Raw genomic sequence first — 20,511 nt, 5'->3', positions numbered from 1 at the left:
AAATGAATGATACACTATTTATTAGTATAAATTTTTATATTTAAAATATATAAATATTACATTTATCATTATTTATATATCGTCACCATAAAATTTATATTATTATTGCATCATCAAACTTTCAAATGGTTATCTATACTATATATAAAGAAAAATATAGGGTAACTACCACCATTATATAATTTTTCGCTTTCCTATTTTGTCTTTAATACTTTTTAATTTCTATAAAAAAAACCATATAATTATATATGATCACCACCATCATATTAGTCATTCTCTACCTTAATTTGACAATTAGAACAAAGACAAAGAAAATATATTATAAAGTGCACCAAATAAAAATTACAATATAAAATATTGACTAAATTTTATTTTTACTTAAATACTTAATATCAGAAAGTAAAAATATGAACCAACATACACGAAGTGTCTATCGTCATATTAATACTAATATTATAAATTAATGTTAGATGATAAAATGCATCTAGATATTAGCACTCATCATTGTTAAATCAATGTAATATCTAGTCAAAGTAAAATTTTATTCATATCTTCTACCATCAATTCGTCTATTCAATAATAATTATATTTAAAAAAACTGTTATATTGTTGAGGTGAATATATACATTAGTTAGAAACAAATGTATAATGCAAGAGATTTTTACAATGTTATTGTATCATCTATCGTGTTCATCTTTATTGACTCTTCATAAAGAAAAGCAATCCAAATAAAATGGGTTGATTGTATATATAACTTTTATTTTCATTTTTTGTTGATCCTGATTCATCACACAAGAGCAAGAAAGATCTGATCTGAGAGAAAAAAAAGATGTACGGCTTCGAAGCTATGAATTTCAACATCCACGGCGGTTACCTGGAGGCAATCGTCCGTGGCCACCGTGCCGGACTTCTCACCACCGCCGATTACAACAACCTCTGTCAATGTGAATCCCTCGATGACATCAAGATGCACCTCTCCGCCACCGATTACGGTTCTTACCTCCAAAACGGTGCGTTTTTGTTCCGTTCATTCATTAACCCTAATCTATTTATTGTTTTCATTGATTTGATGATTGTGATTATATTGCAGAACCTTCTCCGTTGCATACAACTACAATTGTGGAGAAATGTACACTTAAGCTTGTTGATGATTACAAGCATATGTTGTGCCAAGCCACTGAACCTTTATCAACCTTTCTAGAATACATCACGTTTGTTTTCAACTTCACTTTTTTCGTTTTCTATTGTTTTTTTTTGCATTTATTCAAGTAATTTGTTATTTTCAATAGTTCGATTTCGTAATTCGGTAATTCATATACAAGTGAAGCGCCAATACTTTAAAATGGTTGTCATATTGATATGTGATATACATCCTATTGGATTTGGATCTCAGATAACTTTAATTCTTCTAACCTACGTCTTTCATTTTTAGTTTAATTCTTTTATTTACCAAAGCACAATATTTTTGTTTGATCCATGTAGCTAAGGTAGTGATTCAAATTGCGGACCGCATCACGTAATGTGGCCGCAATATAGCGGTTGTGGTGACTACCGCAAGCACATCACACTACAATTGCAGTGTGCACCGAATCAAAATGACACAGCCTCATTGGGTGCAACGCAACCACATTGGATCGCATCGAATTCACAAATAATTTTTTAATCACAAAACAATTTACAGTGCAACCCGCATCACAACAGTCGCAATGAACGCAATCGCAACTGCAATCACAATTTAAAACACTGAGATACGGGTTCTTAATGTTAAAGGGCTCTCTTATTCTTTTGTTGTTGATGTTGTATTTGTTCTTGTTGTACAAGTGATGTGCTACAATGATTATGGGTCCATTTTTGGGAGGCTTAATTATTTTTTTTACTTCGGATGTGATTTTTGCCAAAAGTGGCGTTTCTAGAAGCTGAAAATATAGCTTCTCACACTTTCTGATTATTTATAAAAGCTCGACCAAACAAATGTGCAAGTGTCATATGTGATTATTGTTTATCAAAATGTCATTTTTCTTTATAAAAAAACTTAGATAACTAATTGTATTTTGGTGCCTACAATGGCTAATGCTGACTTATGAAACACATAATTTTATTTTCATCTAGAATTTGTTTTTTTATGTTAGTAATATATAATAGTATATTAACTTTATATGCTGTATCTTAATCGTGACATGCCCTACAGATTTTATAATATTTTGTATTAACATGTCCATGCTGTTTCCATAATTCCTAGATATATACTTAATTGTTACCCTACAATTCTAATTTGAAGTCTTTTATACTGCAGATATGGTCACATGATAGACAATGTTGTTTTGATTGTTACTGGAACCTTGCATGAGAGGGATGTCCAAGAACTGCTAGAAAAATGCCATCCACTGGGCATGTTTGACAGGTATGTATCATAGCAATGTTTCTAGGCAGTGTTCAATATATTGATTTATAAGTATGCAGTTTTTTGAACTTCTTTAATTATTTCCTCCTCAGTATTGCTACACTGGCAGTTGCTCAGAATATGCGGGAGCTTTACAGGCTGGTACTTGTTGACACTCCTCTCGCTCAATACTTCTCTGAGTGCATTACAACAGAGGTAAATCTCCTCAGCAGAAATTTTCTTCACCTTAATTTTCTTTAAGGATTTCAAGTGCATAAGATTTTAATCAGGCTGTTCAATATAGGGCTAAACATTAAATATTGCAAAACCAGATATATTTCTACAATCTCTAAATTATATCCAATAGATTTTAATAACTGAGCAATTGCAGAAGTGTTGAACATAGATGTACTGATTTTTCTTTTTCTTGATTATATACAATGGAAACAATATTTCAATATCATTTCTATCTGTGGCTTTGTTACTCTATGGTTTTGTCGCTTTAGCTTCATGTTTTTTTGTTGTTGGTCAATTTCTTAGATATATGCTCATGATACTTGTTTGACCTTGACCTTCTGCTGATTACTTTCTTTCCTGTTATATTCTGTGCTTGCTTTTCTAGGACTTAGATGACATGGACATAGAAATAATGAGGAATACTCTTTACAAGGCATACCTTGAAGACTTTAACAGATTTTGTCAGGTGAAAGATCTGAGGCTTTTTTCCCCTCTGGATTTATATTCCCTCCATTTTTCTGGTTTAACCAATTTCATTCGTTGTTATCCCTAATAGAAACTTGGTGGTGCCACTGCTGAAATCATGTCTGACCTTCTAGCTTTTGAGGCTGATAGAAGGGCTGTGAATATTACCATAAATAGGTATACGATAAAACTAAGAAGGCTTTGTGTAACTCTTATTTTTTGTAGATGCTTGCGTAACTCACGTTGATGGTTTTCACTTTTTGCAGCATTGGTACTGAGCTCACTAGAGATGATCGTAGAAAGTTGTACTCTAATTTCGGTTTACTGTAAGCTCTTAGTTCACTATTTATGTTTTTTAGATAAGAATTTCCCCCCCTGCTTTTGACTGATGCTCCTGGTAACTGCTGACTTATCATACAGTTATCCCTATGGACATGAGGAACTTGCTGTTTGTGAGGACATTGATCAGGTAGGATTTGCATCTCAGTTGTCTGTGTTGCTCTAAGTTGTTTCATGGGTTGATATTTTTCATGTGGTTGATTTAATCATTTCGACCTTAAGTTGTTTAATATGTTGGTTGATTGTCCAGTGATAAATACTTGCATGTTTTGTAGATTGTCTTTTATATTGCTAGTTGGGCCTTAAATATCTTATTTGGTTGCTCATGTAGGTCCGCGCTGCTATGGAAAAATACCCCCCATACCAGTCTATTTTTGCTAAGTTATCCTACGGGGAGAGCCAGATGCTTGACAAGGCATTCTATGAAGAGGAGGTGAAGAGGCTTTGCTTGGCCTTTGAGCAACAGGTTTATATTTGACATTTTGCATATTCATTATTTCCGATTCTTGTAGATATAGTTAATAGGAACATTGATCGGTTAGTACTTAATAGGGAGTGTAAATAGGCGATTTCGAGTGTCAATAGTATTATTCTAGTTAACCTAGGAAATTAGGAATGACAGCTGGATCTGTTTTACCACATCAAGGTATGTATCTTGCACTGTTTTGCAGTTCCATTATGCCGTGTTCTTCGCATACATGAGGCTAAGGGAGCAGGAGATCAGGAACCTAATGTGGATTTCGGAATGTGTGGCTCAGAACCAGAAGTCCAGAGTTCATGACAGTGTAGTTCTCATATTTTAACCAAATTACACCTCACTAGAATGAATTTGTATGTTGTTTTGAAAGATTGTCTATAATTCTTTATCCATTTCTCCTTGTGAGTTGTCAATGGGTCAACCTTCACTATTTAGAAGGTTATGTTAAACATTAGTATAATCTTATGCTTTTGTGGCAACATTTTTGTAGCCAAATTTCATTCAATATGTTAATTATTTGTATGTTGTGATTTTTACAATAATAGCAAATATGAAATAAACTTGCTAGGAGGGTATTTCTCTTCTAAATTTCCAAATTCATCTCTTAACAATGTGTTTTTTTGCTGGTTAAACTATTAATGTTACTAACAATGCAATTCATATAGTAATGAACCTAAAAATTTAGTGCATCTCCTTTCAATTGAGCTTTTGAGAAGTTCAATTCCTTTTACTTGTGAACATTACCACTGCATCAAAGGCTTCATTAATAACACACTATTCAAATCATGAGCTTAAAGAAATTAACCATGTAGTATTGTAGTGTGCCTAGCACAATTTTGCCATGAAACAAGATGAATTAGTTTTCCAATAACAAAAATGTAATTTTATGATAAATAAAAGGATAAAAATATTATTACATATTTTTTATTATGCGACACTTAACTCGCAGAGAATCCTTACGCCTATTAAATGTGGCAATGCCATCATCTCTCCATCTTTTTAATCTAAAGTAGTCAATTAGTTGGAAAATGAACTTCGTGTTATTCTAATGTGTATTCAATGATATATTTTTGTTTTTGTAATGCGCCAGATATTGACCCAAACTTTAGGGGTGCAACTAGGTTTGGTTAAAATTTATAATTGAAAGGTATAAATATAAAATACAAAAAGATACATAATTAGGCTAGGAACAAGGTAAAGTAATGTACATTCATTTAAATTGTCACATTTTGCTTTTTAAAAAACTTAAATTCATAATAAGAAATAAAAATTACAATTATTGATCTTTTTCAATAAAACTATCATATTATATTGTATGTATATTTATTTTTCAGGATTTTACCAAAACTTCATAGTATTCATAAATAAATAATTACATGGTCCTAGTCATTAAAAACACTATGAATGAAATGTTTAAGTTGATATTTTAGTTATAGTTTAACAACCTATTTGAAAATACAAAATTTTCATATCTTTCATATAATGAATTATACGTACGTGTGGATGTTTTCAGCTCGAATATGATTACTCCAATGTGATGATACATGTGCGAAACCAACAAAAACTATCATTCCCATCCCATTTAACAACCTATTAATTACCTTTTTTCTCATTCAACACATGTAATCATAATATTCACTTGCGGTTAATAACTAAACCAATTCAGTATTCATTCAAAACTTGATTTATTATTTATCTCAACAAACTTGATTCATAAATCAAATTAGTCAAACTTAAACTAATTAATATATATATATATATAATTAATTATATAATTATATGTATGTTTATTGTTATTATCTCATATCTCTCCATTATTTTTATGTTTATGGTTGTTATATTTATTATATAACTTTGTTCGATATTTTTTAAAAATGAATTAATTATTTAAGTTATCTAAATTAACCAATTCGAATTAAGCCGAATAATTCTTGAACTTTAACTAAGTACTCATATAGAAGCGATCAGAATTCTTGTTCGATTTGGTTCAACTCGTTGCCAACCCTGCTTGTCATCTACCTGATCCCGAATATTGATGTCAATTTTTTAAAACCTAACCCTAGATCCTATGATTCTGGGATGAGCTGATAAGGTTGGTGTTGCTCACCCCTAATACATGTTATAGTGTCCCTATATCGCCAACAAATTACCAAAGCTTACAGATTCTGTAGCTCATGGCCTCTTCCACCGCCTCCTCCTCCTCATCGCCACCATCACCGCCGGCAACAACCGGAAACATTACCAATCTCGACGACGATTCTCTAGCTCATTGCTTCACTGACCTTAACCTCCATGATGTCTGCAATTTGGCTATGACCTGTTCCAATCTCAGACGCGCTGCTTACTCTGATTCCATTTGGCAACGCCTCTTCAGGTATCCTTCCTTCCCATCAATACTATTGTTTTAAATTGCGGTCGCGAGTTTTCTCCAATTGCGCGAAAATGTAGCCGATGCGATCACAATTGAACTAACTCGATATATATTATCATATTCAAAATTGTTCAATTCAATCATTAAGATTATGTATAATTGGATTGGATCTTGAATAATAATGTAGGAAGCAATGGCATGAACACTCTTTGCCTGTGAATGGAGCAAGGGATATGTATATGGCTAGACACAATGCAGTGCAACAATTCAAGTTTACAGATCCCATGGATTATCACATTTATGCAAATCCTGAACCTATCAACCATTTGTTCTTTAATGAAAACTATGTTTTCTTCTCCCAGGTGTGTATTGTAAATTTCTATAACTTGTATTTGAGTGATCAATGGTTTATGTGTTAGGTTAAAACTTGTTTGCAAATATATAGTGGGGTCGTAGAAGATTTTTTTTTAGAACTATAGGTTTACACCGGAGGGTGAGCCTCGGCTAGACAGTATGGTTATTTGCCTTCTGACTTTGATTATATGTTTGAGCTCGGAGAGGCTAAGTTGAAAATAATATAGTGATCAGGAGTCTCAAGAGGCCATGTTGAAAATAATACATATTATGAATTCAAATTTTGGAAAAAGTCTCTTCGTTTGGGAGCCTTGTGCTAGGGGCCACCCTTAGCTTGAAGGTCATAGGTTTACACTTTACACTAAGGGTCAATGTTGAATCTTTATCATTTTATCTTGGTTTTGGGTGTACTTTTTGAGTATATCCAAGTGCTAGTGCCATAAGCATGAATTTTGCAGATGATATAGTTCTAGTGACTTAGTGAGAGTTAAGAGAGTGAATAGATTCTAAGTGAGAGCCGTCGAGACAAGTTTTGGAAGCACGTGGCTTTTAGCTACACTAACACTAGGTTAGAGGTGAAAATTAGAGATCATACGATGGCTATGCCAAAAAGTTTAGGTATCTTGGAGGTATCATACAAAGTGACGGAGAGATTGAGGTAATGGAAATTATAAGGATTCTACCTTTGCTGGCGAAATGGAGTTGTTCACATGTTTTGTGATCTCAAAGTGTCACTCAGGTTTTAAGAAAAAAATTATAGAACAGAAAGTGCTCCTTTATGGTAAGAGTGTTGGATAGTAAAGGCAAAAAAGAGCATGAATTAAGTGTTGCATGTGTCAGGTAGATCAGTGCCCACGTGCAAGCCAAGATAGGATTAAAATGGAATGCATTAGTGAGAAAGTACAGGCAATACTAGTTGAGGAAAAGATGGTAGAACATGTAGTTTGAATATGTGACAAGATTGGATGAAAAATGAATGCATCTTTCTTTTTCTCCATAGATTATTCAAAATTTGCCCCTTATCAATCGAAGTTTGCATTTTTATAATTTTATTAACGTTCAGTGTGCTACTTTTTTTTTACCAGGGCTCACTAGTTCATATGTTATCTTTGGGGAGCTATCTAAATGATACAACAATAGATTTTCATAGTATGGATACATTAAGGGATCATAAAGCAAGAATAACCTGCATGAGGTAATGGTGTTTCATTTTTATAATTTTATTACAGTGAGCCTCTTTTGCTGTACATTATATTCATGCTTTCATCCTTTCACATCTGAGGATTTAGATGCTGTCACATGCATGATATCATTCAACTGTTTTTCTTTTGTTTTAGTAGTGAATTATCTGTATTTGGTTTATAAAATCCTTTGTAAACAGTAAATAAATCATAGAGTAAAATATTCTGTATGATATGCATGATTTAAATGCAACCTAAATGCAATGCAACCCCAAGCTTAGAAATGTACATAGTCCCAATGTAAAAATCTAAACCTAAGTGGAAAAAAAAAGAAAACTCTAAAACTCACGAGTTAGGCGGGAAATGCCCCTGACCCAAGTGTCAGTTATACATTGATTCCGTTATCCTAATTCCTTCTTTTCTTGTCTGGCAAGGATTTATTCTTCTTGTCTCAGACGTATCACCTCTTGCCCAGTTTGTAACTGACCTACAGATGCATGCAAGCTGTTGTAATATGCCTCATTTGGCACGGTGGAGGAACCAACATAGAACGATAAAGAAGAGGGCCCGGATGGCCTTTGTGGTGGTGGAGCAGGCTATCTCCCAAGGGCTGCTCTGTCCTTAATGGCTCTGTCCCTAATGGCTCGGTATTATCAGAGCTTAGGGCTATCCATATAGCCTTGTTTTGGATGGTGATGTTTAGTGGGTTTGGTAGGGTAATAGGGTGCAACCTATCTCATACTGGAAGACAATAGGCGGTCTATTATAGGCCACATCCGATTTAAACTAATTGTCAAGGAAGAAGATTTCTATTGTCTTCCAGTACAGTATAGGCCACACCATTCCCCTACCAAACCCACTGAACACTACCATCCAGAACATGGTTAACTGGACAGCCCCTGGCTATGATGTTACCCAGCCATTAGGGACTGAGTAGTCCTTAGGACATAAGTCTGCTCCACCACCAGGGCATCTAGGCCCTCTTCTTCATCGTACTATGCTGATTCCCCCAATGCCAAATGAGGCAGATAACACCCGTTTTTTTGTACAATCTGAGCAGGAGGAGATAGACAAGAACAAATCTTGGCCAGACAATAGAAACATAAAATAACTATGCAACAAATGGCCAGGATGATGGAATTAAGTATAATTGGCACTTGGGTCATAGACATTTCCCGTCTAACCTGTGAGTTTTAGATTTTTCTTTTGCACTTAGGTTTTGATTTTTACATTGGGGACAATGTAAATTTCTAAGCTTGAGGGGGTTGCATTTAGGTCATGCATATCATATAAAATATTTACTGCTTACATTCATGCATAACATTTTCACACACATCAATATGATATCCTTATATTTGTAATTAAGTTATAATTCTATTTTAGCCCCAGTTTCTTGAATTTGTTTATAATGATAGATACCTACCTTAATAATAATGAAAGAGCTGAAATTGCACGACTGTTTTTTTTGTGTCAGATCATCTATTAGGCATAAAAGGAAGAAAATGAATGAAAGCTAGAAGAACCCATCAAACCAAAAAGCTAATAGCTAGGGACCAATCAGAGTGTTAAAGTTTAACTGCTATATATTGCTAGAAGAACTCATCAAACCAAAAAGCTAATAGCTAGGGACCAATCAGAGAGCATTAAAGTTTAACTGCTATATAGTAAACCTTCTGCCGATGTCTCTCCATATCATCACTTTTCTCAAAATAGGCATTGGCAATTAGTTGGTCTGTTGTTTCAATTTATGATTTATGATTTATGAATCCTTTTAAGACAACCCATGCAATAGATGATGTTCCAAACATTTTTTAAGGAAGTAAATGGCTACATACAATGTCATACATACATATGCACCAACTTAAAATTCATCATTTTTCAATAGCGAAAAATTATACTGTCTGGCAAAAAAATTATAGATTACATTTGTAAGCTTTGAGCTAAAGATTAATAGTACAAGGCCTTGCTCTTACCAATCTTCCTGGAGTTTTTATCTTTGGCTCTGATTTTGGTGTTTTGCAAGTCAAATATCCTCTTCACTTAAAAACTAAATGTCAATGATATTCATGGTAAGTTGGCTTCATCTAAACAAATATAGTCAAACCGCAGGTTGTTTTCCCTTGATGAAACCACTTTATCTCGAGGTCAAACACAAAGGGAGCAAAGCATTTTGGTTACGTCTAGCTGTGACCATTCCATACGTCTTTCGTGGGAGGTATCACTTTAATTAACATTGTATGAGCTCCCCACATCTAAACCCACATTCTTAATCCTGGTGTTTACCAGCATATTTTGTGTGAAAATGGAGCTTGGAGACTGGAGAGAGATGGAAATTTTATAGTATTCACTTTTTAATGTTTGCTATTTTGTTAGTTCCCAGGAATGAAATCTCTGATTTTTATTTTATTCAAATTGATTGCAAAAATAGAGGAATATATAGGAGAAAGCATGGCAAAAGGTCTACCTCTGAATCTCCCTTATTCCAGTCATAATCTCTAAAATGAAAGAAACAAATCAGGCTAGAGAGATTTTAGGAAACAACCTTCCTAATCTCTTATTCTCTTTATTAAAAAGTTGACATAACAAAAGAGGATATAAAAACTGAAATTAAGATGCTACAATGAATTACTAGTAGATCCTATCTCTAAACTCTGGGGATTAAGACTAGGTAGTCAATAGCACGATAGTGGAAGGTAGCGGAGTTTAATTAGCTGCTAAAGTGGGTGAAACCCAAATATTCTTGAGCTAGGTTATGGGGGAAAATGTTTTGTGGTAGTCAGTGCCATAGGTCTGTGTAACCCTGACAAGTTATGCTTCTCTATTTACTCTGTTTGACATTACTAGTCCACTTTCAACTTACCACTCACTTTCCTTTTGGCAAATTTGATATTTCCAAGTTGCATTCCTTTTATAGCATTCTTCTCTTGGTGTAGGGTTCTTGCTTGCGATGCTTGAGAGGTCACAATGGTCCAGTGTTGTCACTATCAAATAAATTATTGGGAGATGGTAGAAGCAAAGTATTGGCAAGTGGAGGCGAAGATGGTACTGTTAGACTTTGGTCCCTTAGTAGCAAACGAGGAGCGCATGCTTTAAAGGCTACACTATATGGGCATGAAAAACCTGTTAGTTTGATGTCTGTTGCTGGGTATGTGTTCCCCTGTAAAATTAATTCACTGCTACTTTACTTTCCTTTTAATGTTTAGGATATGAAATATCGAGTTGCTTTTAGGTGAAGTTAATTGCATTGTTCTTTCCCCTTTGATCTCACTCTTGGTTGGTTTAGTTGGTAGGCATTCTATGCATAAAAGTTCATTTGTAATGCTTTGACCATGGACATGATATATGGTGAAGCATTATGACGTCGTTCGATACATGTAGCCAACCCTATCTAGTGGAAATAAGGCTTGGTCGTTGTTGTTAATTTGTGTCTAGCCTTCTGGATGTACGGATACTATGGTTTCTAATAACTTTCACTTGTTTGTTTTGCCTAGCAGATTAGCTGGTTTTAGAGACACATGATTGGACTTTTCTGTTTGCTAAAGCCCTCTAGAATTTTTGTTATACAAACTGTGATACATTCAGCAACTGCCAACACCAAACTTTTAATGAACTTTATGACATGAATAGACAATTTGTATCTCATTTCACATAGTGGGAAAAGACTGTTTTCATTGTTGACAATTGTGCTCTCATGTTGAATTTATTTTTACTGATTTGGGCTGATCATGATTTTTCTGGTAGATATATATATTTGACTGGAACTTTACCTCTATATATAGTTATAATAAATTTGTATTTCTATACGATGGTAGACAAACAACTTTCACACACATCACCTCACATCCTGTAGTTTTCAGTATTAGATCACAGCTAAACCCACTTCCTTTCCAACATACCGACACTCAGTTTTCTGCTACGTTGACTTGTGTGAGAGATTTGACCCTAAAAGTAATTTTTACCTTGCTTGCATTTTTATCTTCACAACATGTGTTTAATGCTGTGATTTGTACATTAGTATTCATCACTGCAGAGAAAATTGAGTAATTTGGTTACATGAAATATGTTTTTTAAGAGATGGGTTAAGAGTTATATACTTGTCAACCAATAGTGGTATGCTTAAGAATGAAAAGATTATACATGATGTTTTTTATGTTCAGTTTAACTGAAGTGTTAATTTCTCAAATGTGCTTATTATTGCTATATTTTCCGAAATCAATTAAGTATTTACTTGTGCATGGTTAATCCTTCCTCTTCTCATTTTCAGTCACAAAACTTCACTTTTGGTGAGCATGGCAAGAGATTCTAAGGTTCTACTTCTATCCCTCTCTTTTATGCTGTCATGTTAATTTACTTGTCTGCTATTTAGTTTTTTTTTTCATTTGTCAATGACCTTGGTTTATTAAAGGATGACCCTAACATGCTTTGGTTACAACAACAACCAACAACCAAATCTTTATCCCATTAGGCGGAGTCAGCTATATAGTATCGAATGACGCTATAATGCTCTATCATAAATCATGTTTATTGACAAAACATTGATTTATAAGTCTTTCTTTACCGTCTCTCATATGGTTTTTCTTGGTCTCCCTCTTCCTCTAGGAATTGGGCTGCTTTCCATTTGATCTACTCTCCTTACGAGGGCTTCTACAGGTCTCCTCCACATATGTCAAACCACCTAAGGCGCTATCCTACCATCTTTTATACATTAGGAGCTATTGCAACTTTCTCCCTAATGCATTCATCTCTAATCCTATCTTGTCTAGTGTGTCCATTCATCCTACCATCTTTTATCATCTTTGCTATGTGGAGTCTATTCTCTTGCTGACATTTTATCGCCTAACATTCACTCCCATATAAATTTGTAGGTCTTATAGTCTTACAGTAAAACTTCCTCTTAAGCTTTAGTGACACCTTTTTATCACAAATGACACTTGAAGCTTTCCGCCATTTCATCCAACCAACTTGAACCCATGATTCACTTCTCCATCAATTTCCCCATCGTCTTGTATGATTAACTCAAGATACCTAAATCAAGTGACTTGTTGTATGATATGAACCCCAAATCTAGTCTTACTTTGACTTACACTTCACACCCTAACATGCTTTGGTTGCTTCATAAAAATATGTAATAGACAGAATCATAGTCAACAACTCAACATCCTATAGGAAATCTGACTTCAATATTTTTCCTAGTGGTAGCCAACTGAGATCTAGAGTGTTTTCATCCTTAGATTCTATTTAATACTATTTTTCTTGTAACTTTTTGTTTCTTCCTTATTGTAGTATTATTTACATGTCAATTCTATTAATAGGACATAACTTTTGGCTTCAAATTCACTGCAATTGGAAATTCTTATTTCTTTCTCTTCAATGCTTTAGTTAAACCCTATATTTAAAACTTCTTATCTTGCCATATCAATGTGAGTAAGATTTACATCCAAAGTGTTTCTTTATGCTTCTTAGTTACTTTTCTTTAACCTGTCTTTATTAAAATAGTGTCTCTTAAGAAAGAGTTAAATTTGTCCAGGTAGTTTGATAGTTACTGAGGTTTTCCATCTACAATGAAAGTTTTTGGTGTTTTTTTAACTATATGGCAACATATGGATAATTGACAGTGTAATACTTTTCACTAGATCGAAATTAGAGGTTAACAATTTTCTGAATTTTTTCACTATTGTTTAATGTAGGTAAGGGTTTGGGATACGGCATCATCGTCTGCTCGTTCATCCTGTTGTGTGGGAATGACTTCTGTCCCTGGCGCACCTATCGATATGAAATGTCATGAATCATTATTATATGTAGCATCCGGCTCCTCTGTAACTGCAATCGATTTAAGGACAATGCAAAAGGTTATCACTACATCTGTGCATAAACGAAAGTTGTACTCATTCGATATCTTCCCTTCAAAATCCTTAATCTGCACCGGCAGTGATGGCAGGTATGTCTGAGATAGAACTTTAGCTATCATCGATATTCATTTAAACCGTTGAAGAAAATGCGTAATTCTTGTCGAAATATCATGTTATCAGAGCAATGCTGTGGGATATAAGGAGAAATCAAGAGCATCTAAAACCAGAACCAATAGCAGAGTTAGATGGACATTGTGGGCCAGTAACACTATTGCATATGGATGCATATAAAATAGTCACTGGGGGTTGTAAAGATGAATATATTAATGTATGGGAAACTGAAACTGGAAAACAAATAAATTCACTAGTTGCTTGTGATAGTGTGGAATATGGTGCCAAGATTGGTTGCAATGGCATGGCTGTAAAAGGGAGTAGAATTGTGACAGTTGTTGAGAAACAAACAAATTCTCTTATAAGTTTTAGGGATTTCCAAAGTGCTACAAATCTTGTATCCAATCTGGGAAAAGAACAGCAATCCAAGTTTTGGGATTCTATGTCTGGTGTTAACAGTGACAACTGAAGATGTTAGTGGCTCCTAAAATTGTATAGATCAGTTTTCTCTCTCTTTTGCTTGGTTATTAGTTAGGTTAGCCTTCTATCGGACGAGAAATGTAGTAGATTTTTGTGATGTTTATATAAGAGAAGAAGGAAAAAAAGTAAAGAAAATAAAGAGAAAAATAAATTTTTTTCTCTTACTCTTTTGTTTGGTAAGATAGAAATTGACAAGAGAAACATTATGTTATAGTTCAAAGGACAAAAATATTTCTAGAATAAAGAAAAGAGAGAGAAAAAAGTGGTTTTATTATTAAGTAAAAATAAATGTTATAATTTTAAATTATAGATTTTATATATTTTTTATTATAATTTCCGATTAACTTTTTAAAAAATTTAAAAAAGACTTATGTGTATTAGTTATATTTAAAACTAACAAGTAAGAAAATAAAAGAAAAATTAAAGGACATTTTTGACATTTATTTAAAAAAATTATTCCCTCTTCACTTTCTCATCAAAGTAGGAGAGAAAGAATTTATGATAAGTCTCATATACTTTTTATTCTCTTCACAACTAAAGAATAGAAAGTTTCATTTTCTCTTCAATCTTTCTTTCATATTTTCTCTCAACTCTAATTCTATTATACTAAATAGAGATTATGTAGTGGGTATATTATAACCTATCTCCTCTATGGTTCAATTTGAAGGTCCACATTTTATGATATTATTGCAATCTTAATAAATAAATTATACTTAATGGAATTCATAGTTGTAACAAACTATTCTTCAACGAGTATCTAATTGGTATAATCTCATCTATAATGGAATTATTAGATGAATCCTAATGAATGTGCTCTACAATCTTATATTCTAATACTTAATTATGCTTTTATGAATTTTTTATTTAATCAAATAACACATTTTAATTGATCCGAAACACCAATAAAAATACAAACTCGAACAGAAGATCTCCATTCTTATCTGAATGTGTTGGCAATTAAGTGAAGTGATTGACACCATTGTTTTTTTAACCAACTTTGAATGAAACTATTATGGTTGTCCACTCTTAACGCTTCTAAATATAGAAACACCATATTTAGAAAAGTGTTATATAGCATCATTATATATAATTTTGTTTGTTGTGTTAAATTACAAACTTGGGATATATTTACATATACACACACCAAACAAGATACATAATAGGCATGGGGAAAATAATGGGTGTAAGTGCAACTAATGTTGCTTTAATCCTATTGATTACTATGGCCATTATTATTCCATGCCTTGAGGGTGGAATTGCTGAGTTTGATGATTATCTTAAAGCTCAAGCTGAAGAAGCTCGTAAACTCACTCTTCAAACTTATGTACCAAACCCTGAAGGAATTGCTGAAGCCCTTAATCTTCAAGTTCATAGGTAAGTACTAATAATAATATCAAATCTTCTCTTATATATGTCACAATATGATTGATGATGCTACATTGTTAGAAAAGTTTGATAGAATTGTTACAATTTGTAAATGTAATGTTTAATATATGTATCGTCCTAAGAGATAGTTTAATTGATAGATCTATGAGACATAAAATGTGAGTATTTGAATTCGATTTCGACAACTGCATAATTGTACTTATATAGTTTGTTCTACATTGGTCTAACCTTATTATCTATATATACATATATTGTATTATGAGATTATGTAATCTAGATATCTCTTCCATTCATTATTCACTATTCATTATTCAATTTGTGAAGATACAAATTCTATTTTATCATATGGGATAAGTCAAAAAGTTATATACATCAATCATCCATTCTTCTATCATACTAGTTTCATTATATTCTTTATTATGAAATGGATGAGATATTTTCCTTGTATGTAATGTAGGAAATTGGAAGATGATACAATAAGAAAGGAGCTAAGACAAACGAAATAAAAAAGTATATTGATTGAATAAGCTTTGGAGGTTCAAAAGTAGCTTCTTTGCATGGCTTAAAGGAAGGTGGAGATTGATACTTTGAATTCACTAGAACCATAAATGCTTATTATATACTTTTTATAATGACCCCATGCTTATTATATTTCTTGTATTGTGACAATAAACTTTTGTGCTAATTTAAATATTAGCTAACTATATGCCTATTGTGAAAATGAGTCGAATTTGACTTAACATAAAAGTTAATTCCAGTCAAGTTTAATGCAACTTATTATTTATTTTTTTATCCAATTTTAGTTCTAAAACTTAAATTTATGTTGCTAGCCACTTCAAAAGGATGTTAATGAATATATAATCTTAATAGATATATATTAAATTAATTAATATAATATATATAATAACCCTAAAACAAATTTTTATGTGCATAAATATACAATTTAACTATATTATGAATCTAACAAGTCATTTTTAATTCAACCCATTTACTTATTTTATTGATCTCAACTTTTAATTCAACTCTAATTCATTGTCATCATCATGTCCAGTCAAGCTTCACTCTCCATTAATAGATAAAGTACCCAAAATAATGATGAAAATGTATATTTCTAGATAGATAAAGTACCCAAAATAATGTGATTGAAAATGTATATTTGTAGATGGATAAATTACCCAAAATAATGTGATTGATTTGTAAATAGATGATGGTAACTTTTAAGGAGGAAATATTGTAAGTAATTTATTTGTAGAGTGCGTAAACCTAAAGATTTATATACAATTAATATTTCATCTATCATTTATTTATATTACTTTTATTTAAGAGTTAATGATAATTAAATATACACTAACAATGTAAAACACTCTAATATCATAAGTGGATATATCTTTTTTATAACACATATAAATGATAAAAATGTAACAACCTGATATAGAGGTAATATTGACAAATTTAGGGTTAAACTTTTTTATTATGTATTTTCATTTTAATTTTCTTGGAAAATACTTAAGTTTTTTTATAGACATAGTTTTAATGGAGTGAAGAGATTGTGTTGCTTTCGAGGTTTGTACCCTCGCACTTTATATCACATAACTCTATAAAATACTAATGTGTCCATCTAAATTCTAAAAAGGATTGAAACTACATATTTTCCATTTTATATTTTTAGTAACTAATGGATGTCTGACCAATAAATAAATAAATATATATATAAATAATGTGAGCAACATCAACATATTATTTTTTCATGCCACCTATCATATTTTACGAATGTCAGGTAATTATAAAAACATGTTTCTTATACATTATATTATCCCATTATGCATGTTATCTATTATTTTTTATTGAGATTTTCGACAAAATAAAAAATGTGTAGAAAACTTTATTTTGATTTAATTAAAAATTTGTATATGAGCATTCATTTCATTGAATACAAGATTTCACATTATTTATTTTCTCACGTGGCCCTAAAAGCAGTGATATTTTTAAAAGTCATCAAAAGATTAATAAAATAAGGCTTTATCATAAAAGAACACATATATCTCCTCATATGGATATATTAATAGGTAATGAATACTTATTCTCACATCATGCACCCATCTTTTCCAACTTATTAGAATCATCAAGCAAATAACATTATATTTATGAGGCTTAAGATATATTTTATTCTAAGTATGCTTAACAGAACAAAGATTCTTTGTCTAAAAACTTTATTTATGCCTATCTTTATTCAATAAATATATATTAAGTAATATAATTTTATTTTTATGATTTTTCTATTTAATTTAATCACACAATCTAATTGATCTGAGATATAAATGAAGATACATAGAAGTATCTTATTGTCCACTAAGCCACTAAGTTTTTGAGTGACTCATATACATTACTACAAAGTAGGAAGTTGTTGTGTTCATAAGTAAGTTGCTTGTATATGTACAATTGCAAGTGATATTCATAGGTAAGAATAGTCTTATGTAAGTAAATGTTATGAGTACCAAAGTATGTTGAACATTTATAGTTGGCTAAGTGAGAAAAGAAAAATAAGTGTGGACCAATGCACAATCAAATTGAATATTGTTTATTTACAATCATGAATCCTTAATCATTTATAGGGTAAAGTTTTGCTATTCTCTTATTCTCATTATTGTTTCATTTAGTTATTTGGAGGAAAATCATGTTGTAGTATAGACCAGTAATACAAATGATTTGGGTTATGTTATTTTCGAAGAGACAAATATTACAAAAATAAGGAAAAAATAATATGGTAAGACATTTTTATCATTCTATATATAATAGAATAACATTTTTGTCATTAAAAACGAAAATAAAAAAAACAAGTATTTGTCTCTCCATTAATAGAGATAGTCATTGTTGTTCGACTTATTTCTAGCACAGTTTTAATGTAATATATTTATCTAATAATACTTTCCAATAACACCTTTCACAAAAGTAATTATATAAAAGGTTTGAGCCACGTTTTTTGTTTTAATGAAATATAGATGATATAACTCTCGGGTATAACATGTCTGCGAGATATGAAATGTAAGTGCTTAATGGCACACCCCTCTATGGCAATATCACTAGGTTAAGACAACTATTATAAGTATAAGATGATAAATTAAGAGATATAGCATTTTTTATATTGGGTTATCTTTTTGTTCACTTGAATGTTATGTCCAGTCTTCTTGCTATACAAGAGATTTTACTGATTTTATGAGTTGTAATTACAAATTTCACACCGAGAAGATTTTAAGTACAATACAAATTCACCACAATCTTGCCACCTAGAAGAACACAACATCTAAGTTTCACTCTTCCATGTTTCACCACACGCCATGGTGAAAAGTTTACAACAACTTTATAGAATATGAAGAATATAACTAAGGCAATGATTGTTTAGATCATATGACAGTTCTAAACTTGCAATCCATATGGTCTTTCACTGTAAATAACACATAATGCTCAAGTATTTTTAATGTATGAAAACTTAGAAAAACGTTTAACAACAACTTCAGAAAATTTGAAAGTTTAATCACAACTTGCATGAACAAAGTGTGATAATTGTATGAAAGATTGATATGAAAATTGTTGTGAAAGTTATGGACGAATTAGGGAGTCTAAGTGCCTTTGACTAGACTTCCAACCAGCCAATATATCCCTAAGTGAAGGTAGAAGTCGATTGCAATGAAACTCATTCATTTTGGATGAATATTATTGTTGGATCAGATTGCGAACGAGGAGCCTCCAACCACCGAGGAGTTTCATTTTTATCAGGTATGGGAAGAGTAGTGGAGAGCTACAAGTGAAAGATCATGTCTTGAACCAAAACCTTAAGGCATTAGTTCCACGAGTCTTTTCTACTTATAAATTCTTTCACTCATCCCTGCATATCCAATGTGAGACTTCACATTTGAATAAATCCAACAATTTCTCCGTCAACTGTGGGTACCACACACTTTCTGGTCCGCTCCCCCTTAAGTCCACCATGTCCTAGCCGAACCATCGACTCTAATACCACTTGTTGGACCAGACTGCAATCGAGGAGTCTCCAACAATCGGGGAGTTCAATTGTTACCGGGGTATGGGAAGAGTAGTGGAGAGCTACAAGTGAGACATCATATCTTGAACCAAAACCTTAAGACATTAGTTCCAAGGGTCTTTTCTACTTCTAAACTCTTTCACTTCTCCCCGCATATCCAACTTCTCCCCGCATATTCAATGTGAGTCTTCACACTTGAATAAACCCAACAATTATTCAGTTTGTATTTGAAAATCTCATGTAACAGCTCTCAATAACCGATTACTCTATTGGGTAACCAATTACCCAAACATTCTGCTCAAATGAGTAATTGTGTTGTGCAATGACTCATATCTCTAGATAACAGCAATACAAGTTATGGGTTTGGGCTGATGTAAAAGGGTTGGGGTAGAGGGCTATATATATTGATGTTATGTAAACCTAATGTAACAAGGAGAAGAATAGTAAAACACTAATCATTATTCTCTAATAATATATAGTGGTAGCCGCTCAACGCTCCCGGGGAACGTAGGCACAATTGGCCGAACCTCGTTACCAAATCTCTTGTGTTATTCTCTTGTCTCTATACTCTTTACTATTTGATTGTTCGCTTGTTCCCAACAATTGGTATCAGATGGCTCTTAACCCAGGTGCCAAATTCGAGGTGGGGAAGTTCGATGGAACTGGTAATTTCGGATTGTGGCAAAGGAGGGTTAAGGATGTGTTGGCTCAACAAGGTCTATCAAAGGCGCTGCGTGAGAATAAACCAGAGGGTATGGATCAACTGGATTGGGAAGAGTTGAAGGAGAAGCCTGCGGAAACCATAAGGCTTTGTCTATCAGATGAGATGATGTATCATGTT

General features: G+C 32.5%; 3 protein-coding genes across 4 annotated transcripts; all 3 read left to right on the top strand.

Annotated features, from left to right (window-relative positions):
- Positions 758-4,484, top strand: LOC109355366 (V-type proton ATPase subunit d1-like). Of its 2 annotated transcripts, XR_002108655.1 has the most exons (11): positions 758-1,010; positions 1,091-1,211; positions 2,294-2,401; positions 2,494-2,596; positions 3,003-3,083; positions 3,174-3,259; positions 3,349-3,408; positions 3,503-3,551; positions 3,753-3,887; positions 4,093-4,308; positions 4,347-4,484. XR_002108655.1 is itself a non-coding variant. In XM_019598485.1 (10 exons), the coding sequence occupies exons 1-10, from the start codon at positions 830-832 to the stop codon at positions 4,222-4,224; spliced, it is 1,056 nt and encodes a 351-aa protein (XP_019454030.1). In that variant the 5' UTR covers positions 758-829; the 3' UTR covers positions 4,225-4,484. The 2 variants fall into 2 exon arrangements, 1 of the variants encoding a protein (XP_019454030.1); XM_019598485.1 differs by having other exon boundaries at positions 4,093-4,484.
- Positions 6,001-14,368, top strand: LOC109354709 (uncharacterized WD repeat-containing protein all2124-like). The gene is made up of 8 exons (XM_019597392.1): positions 6,001-6,273; positions 6,458-6,632; positions 7,710-7,819; positions 9,915-10,020; positions 10,739-10,950; positions 12,070-12,112; positions 13,493-13,743; positions 13,835-14,368. Exons 1-8 carry the CDS (start codon positions 6,074-6,076, stop codon positions 14,232-14,234), a joined length of 1,497 nt encoding a protein of 498 aa, XP_019452937.1. The 5' UTR covers positions 6,001-6,073; the 3' UTR covers positions 14,235-14,368.
- Positions 15,346-16,280, top strand: LOC109354713 (probable pectate lyase 6). Its single transcript, XM_019597395.1, has 2 exons — positions 15,346-15,619; positions 16,089-16,280. The coding sequence occupies exons 1-2, from the start codon at positions 15,411-15,413 to the stop codon at positions 16,135-16,137; spliced, it is 258 nt and encodes an 85-aa protein (XP_019452940.1). The 5' UTR covers positions 15,346-15,410; the 3' UTR covers positions 16,138-16,280.

This window comes from Lupinus angustifolius, chromosome LG08 (genome assembly GCF_001865875.1).
Source record: "Lupinus angustifolius cultivar Tanjil chromosome LG08, LupAngTanjil_v1.0, whole genome shotgun sequence".
NCBI lineage: Eukaryota > Viridiplantae > Streptophyta > Magnoliopsida > Fabales > Fabaceae > Lupinus > Lupinus angustifolius.
Note: the sequence above shows the minus strand (reverse complement) of the source record. Positions and strands in the feature narration are given on the sequence as shown.

What these genes read in the sequence shown, in the direction of transcription:
- LOC109354709 (XM_019597392.1), top strand. Translation starts at nt 6,074, where the DNA reads ATGGCCTCTTCCACCGCCTCCTCCTCCTCATCGCCACCATCACCGCCG. An exon ending in ATTTGGCAACGCCTCTTCAG is followed by an intron (nt 6,274 to 6,457) that starts GTATCCTTCCTT and finishes ATAATAATGTAG; the next exon opens with GAAGCAATGGCATGAACACT. An exon ending in GCATGGCAAGAGATTCTAAG is followed by an intron (nt 12,113 to 13,492) that starts GTTCTACTTCTA and finishes TGTTTAATGTAG; the next exon opens with GTAAGGGTTTGGGATACGGC.
- LOC109354713 (XM_019597395.1), top strand. Translation starts at nt 15,411, where the DNA reads ATGGGGAAAATAATGGGTGTAAGTGCAACTAATGTTGCTTTAATCCTA. An exon ending in CTTAATCTTCAAGTTCATAG is followed by an intron (nt 15,620 to 16,088) that starts GTAAGTACTAAT and finishes TATGTAATGTAG; the next exon opens with GAAATTGGAAGATGATACAA.
- LOC109355366 (XM_019598485.1), top strand. Translation starts at nt 830, where the DNA reads ATGTACGGCTTCGAAGCTATGAATTTCAACATCCACGGCGGTTACCTG. An exon ending in CGGTTCTTACCTCCAAAACG is followed by an intron (nt 1,011 to 1,090) that starts GTGCGTTTTTGT and finishes ATTATATTGCAG; the next exon opens with AACCTTCTCCGTTGCATACA. An exon ending in ACCTTTCTAGAATACATCAC is followed by an intron (nt 1,212 to 2,293) that starts GTTTGTTTTCAA and finishes TTTATACTGCAG; the next exon opens with ATATGGTCACATGATAGACA.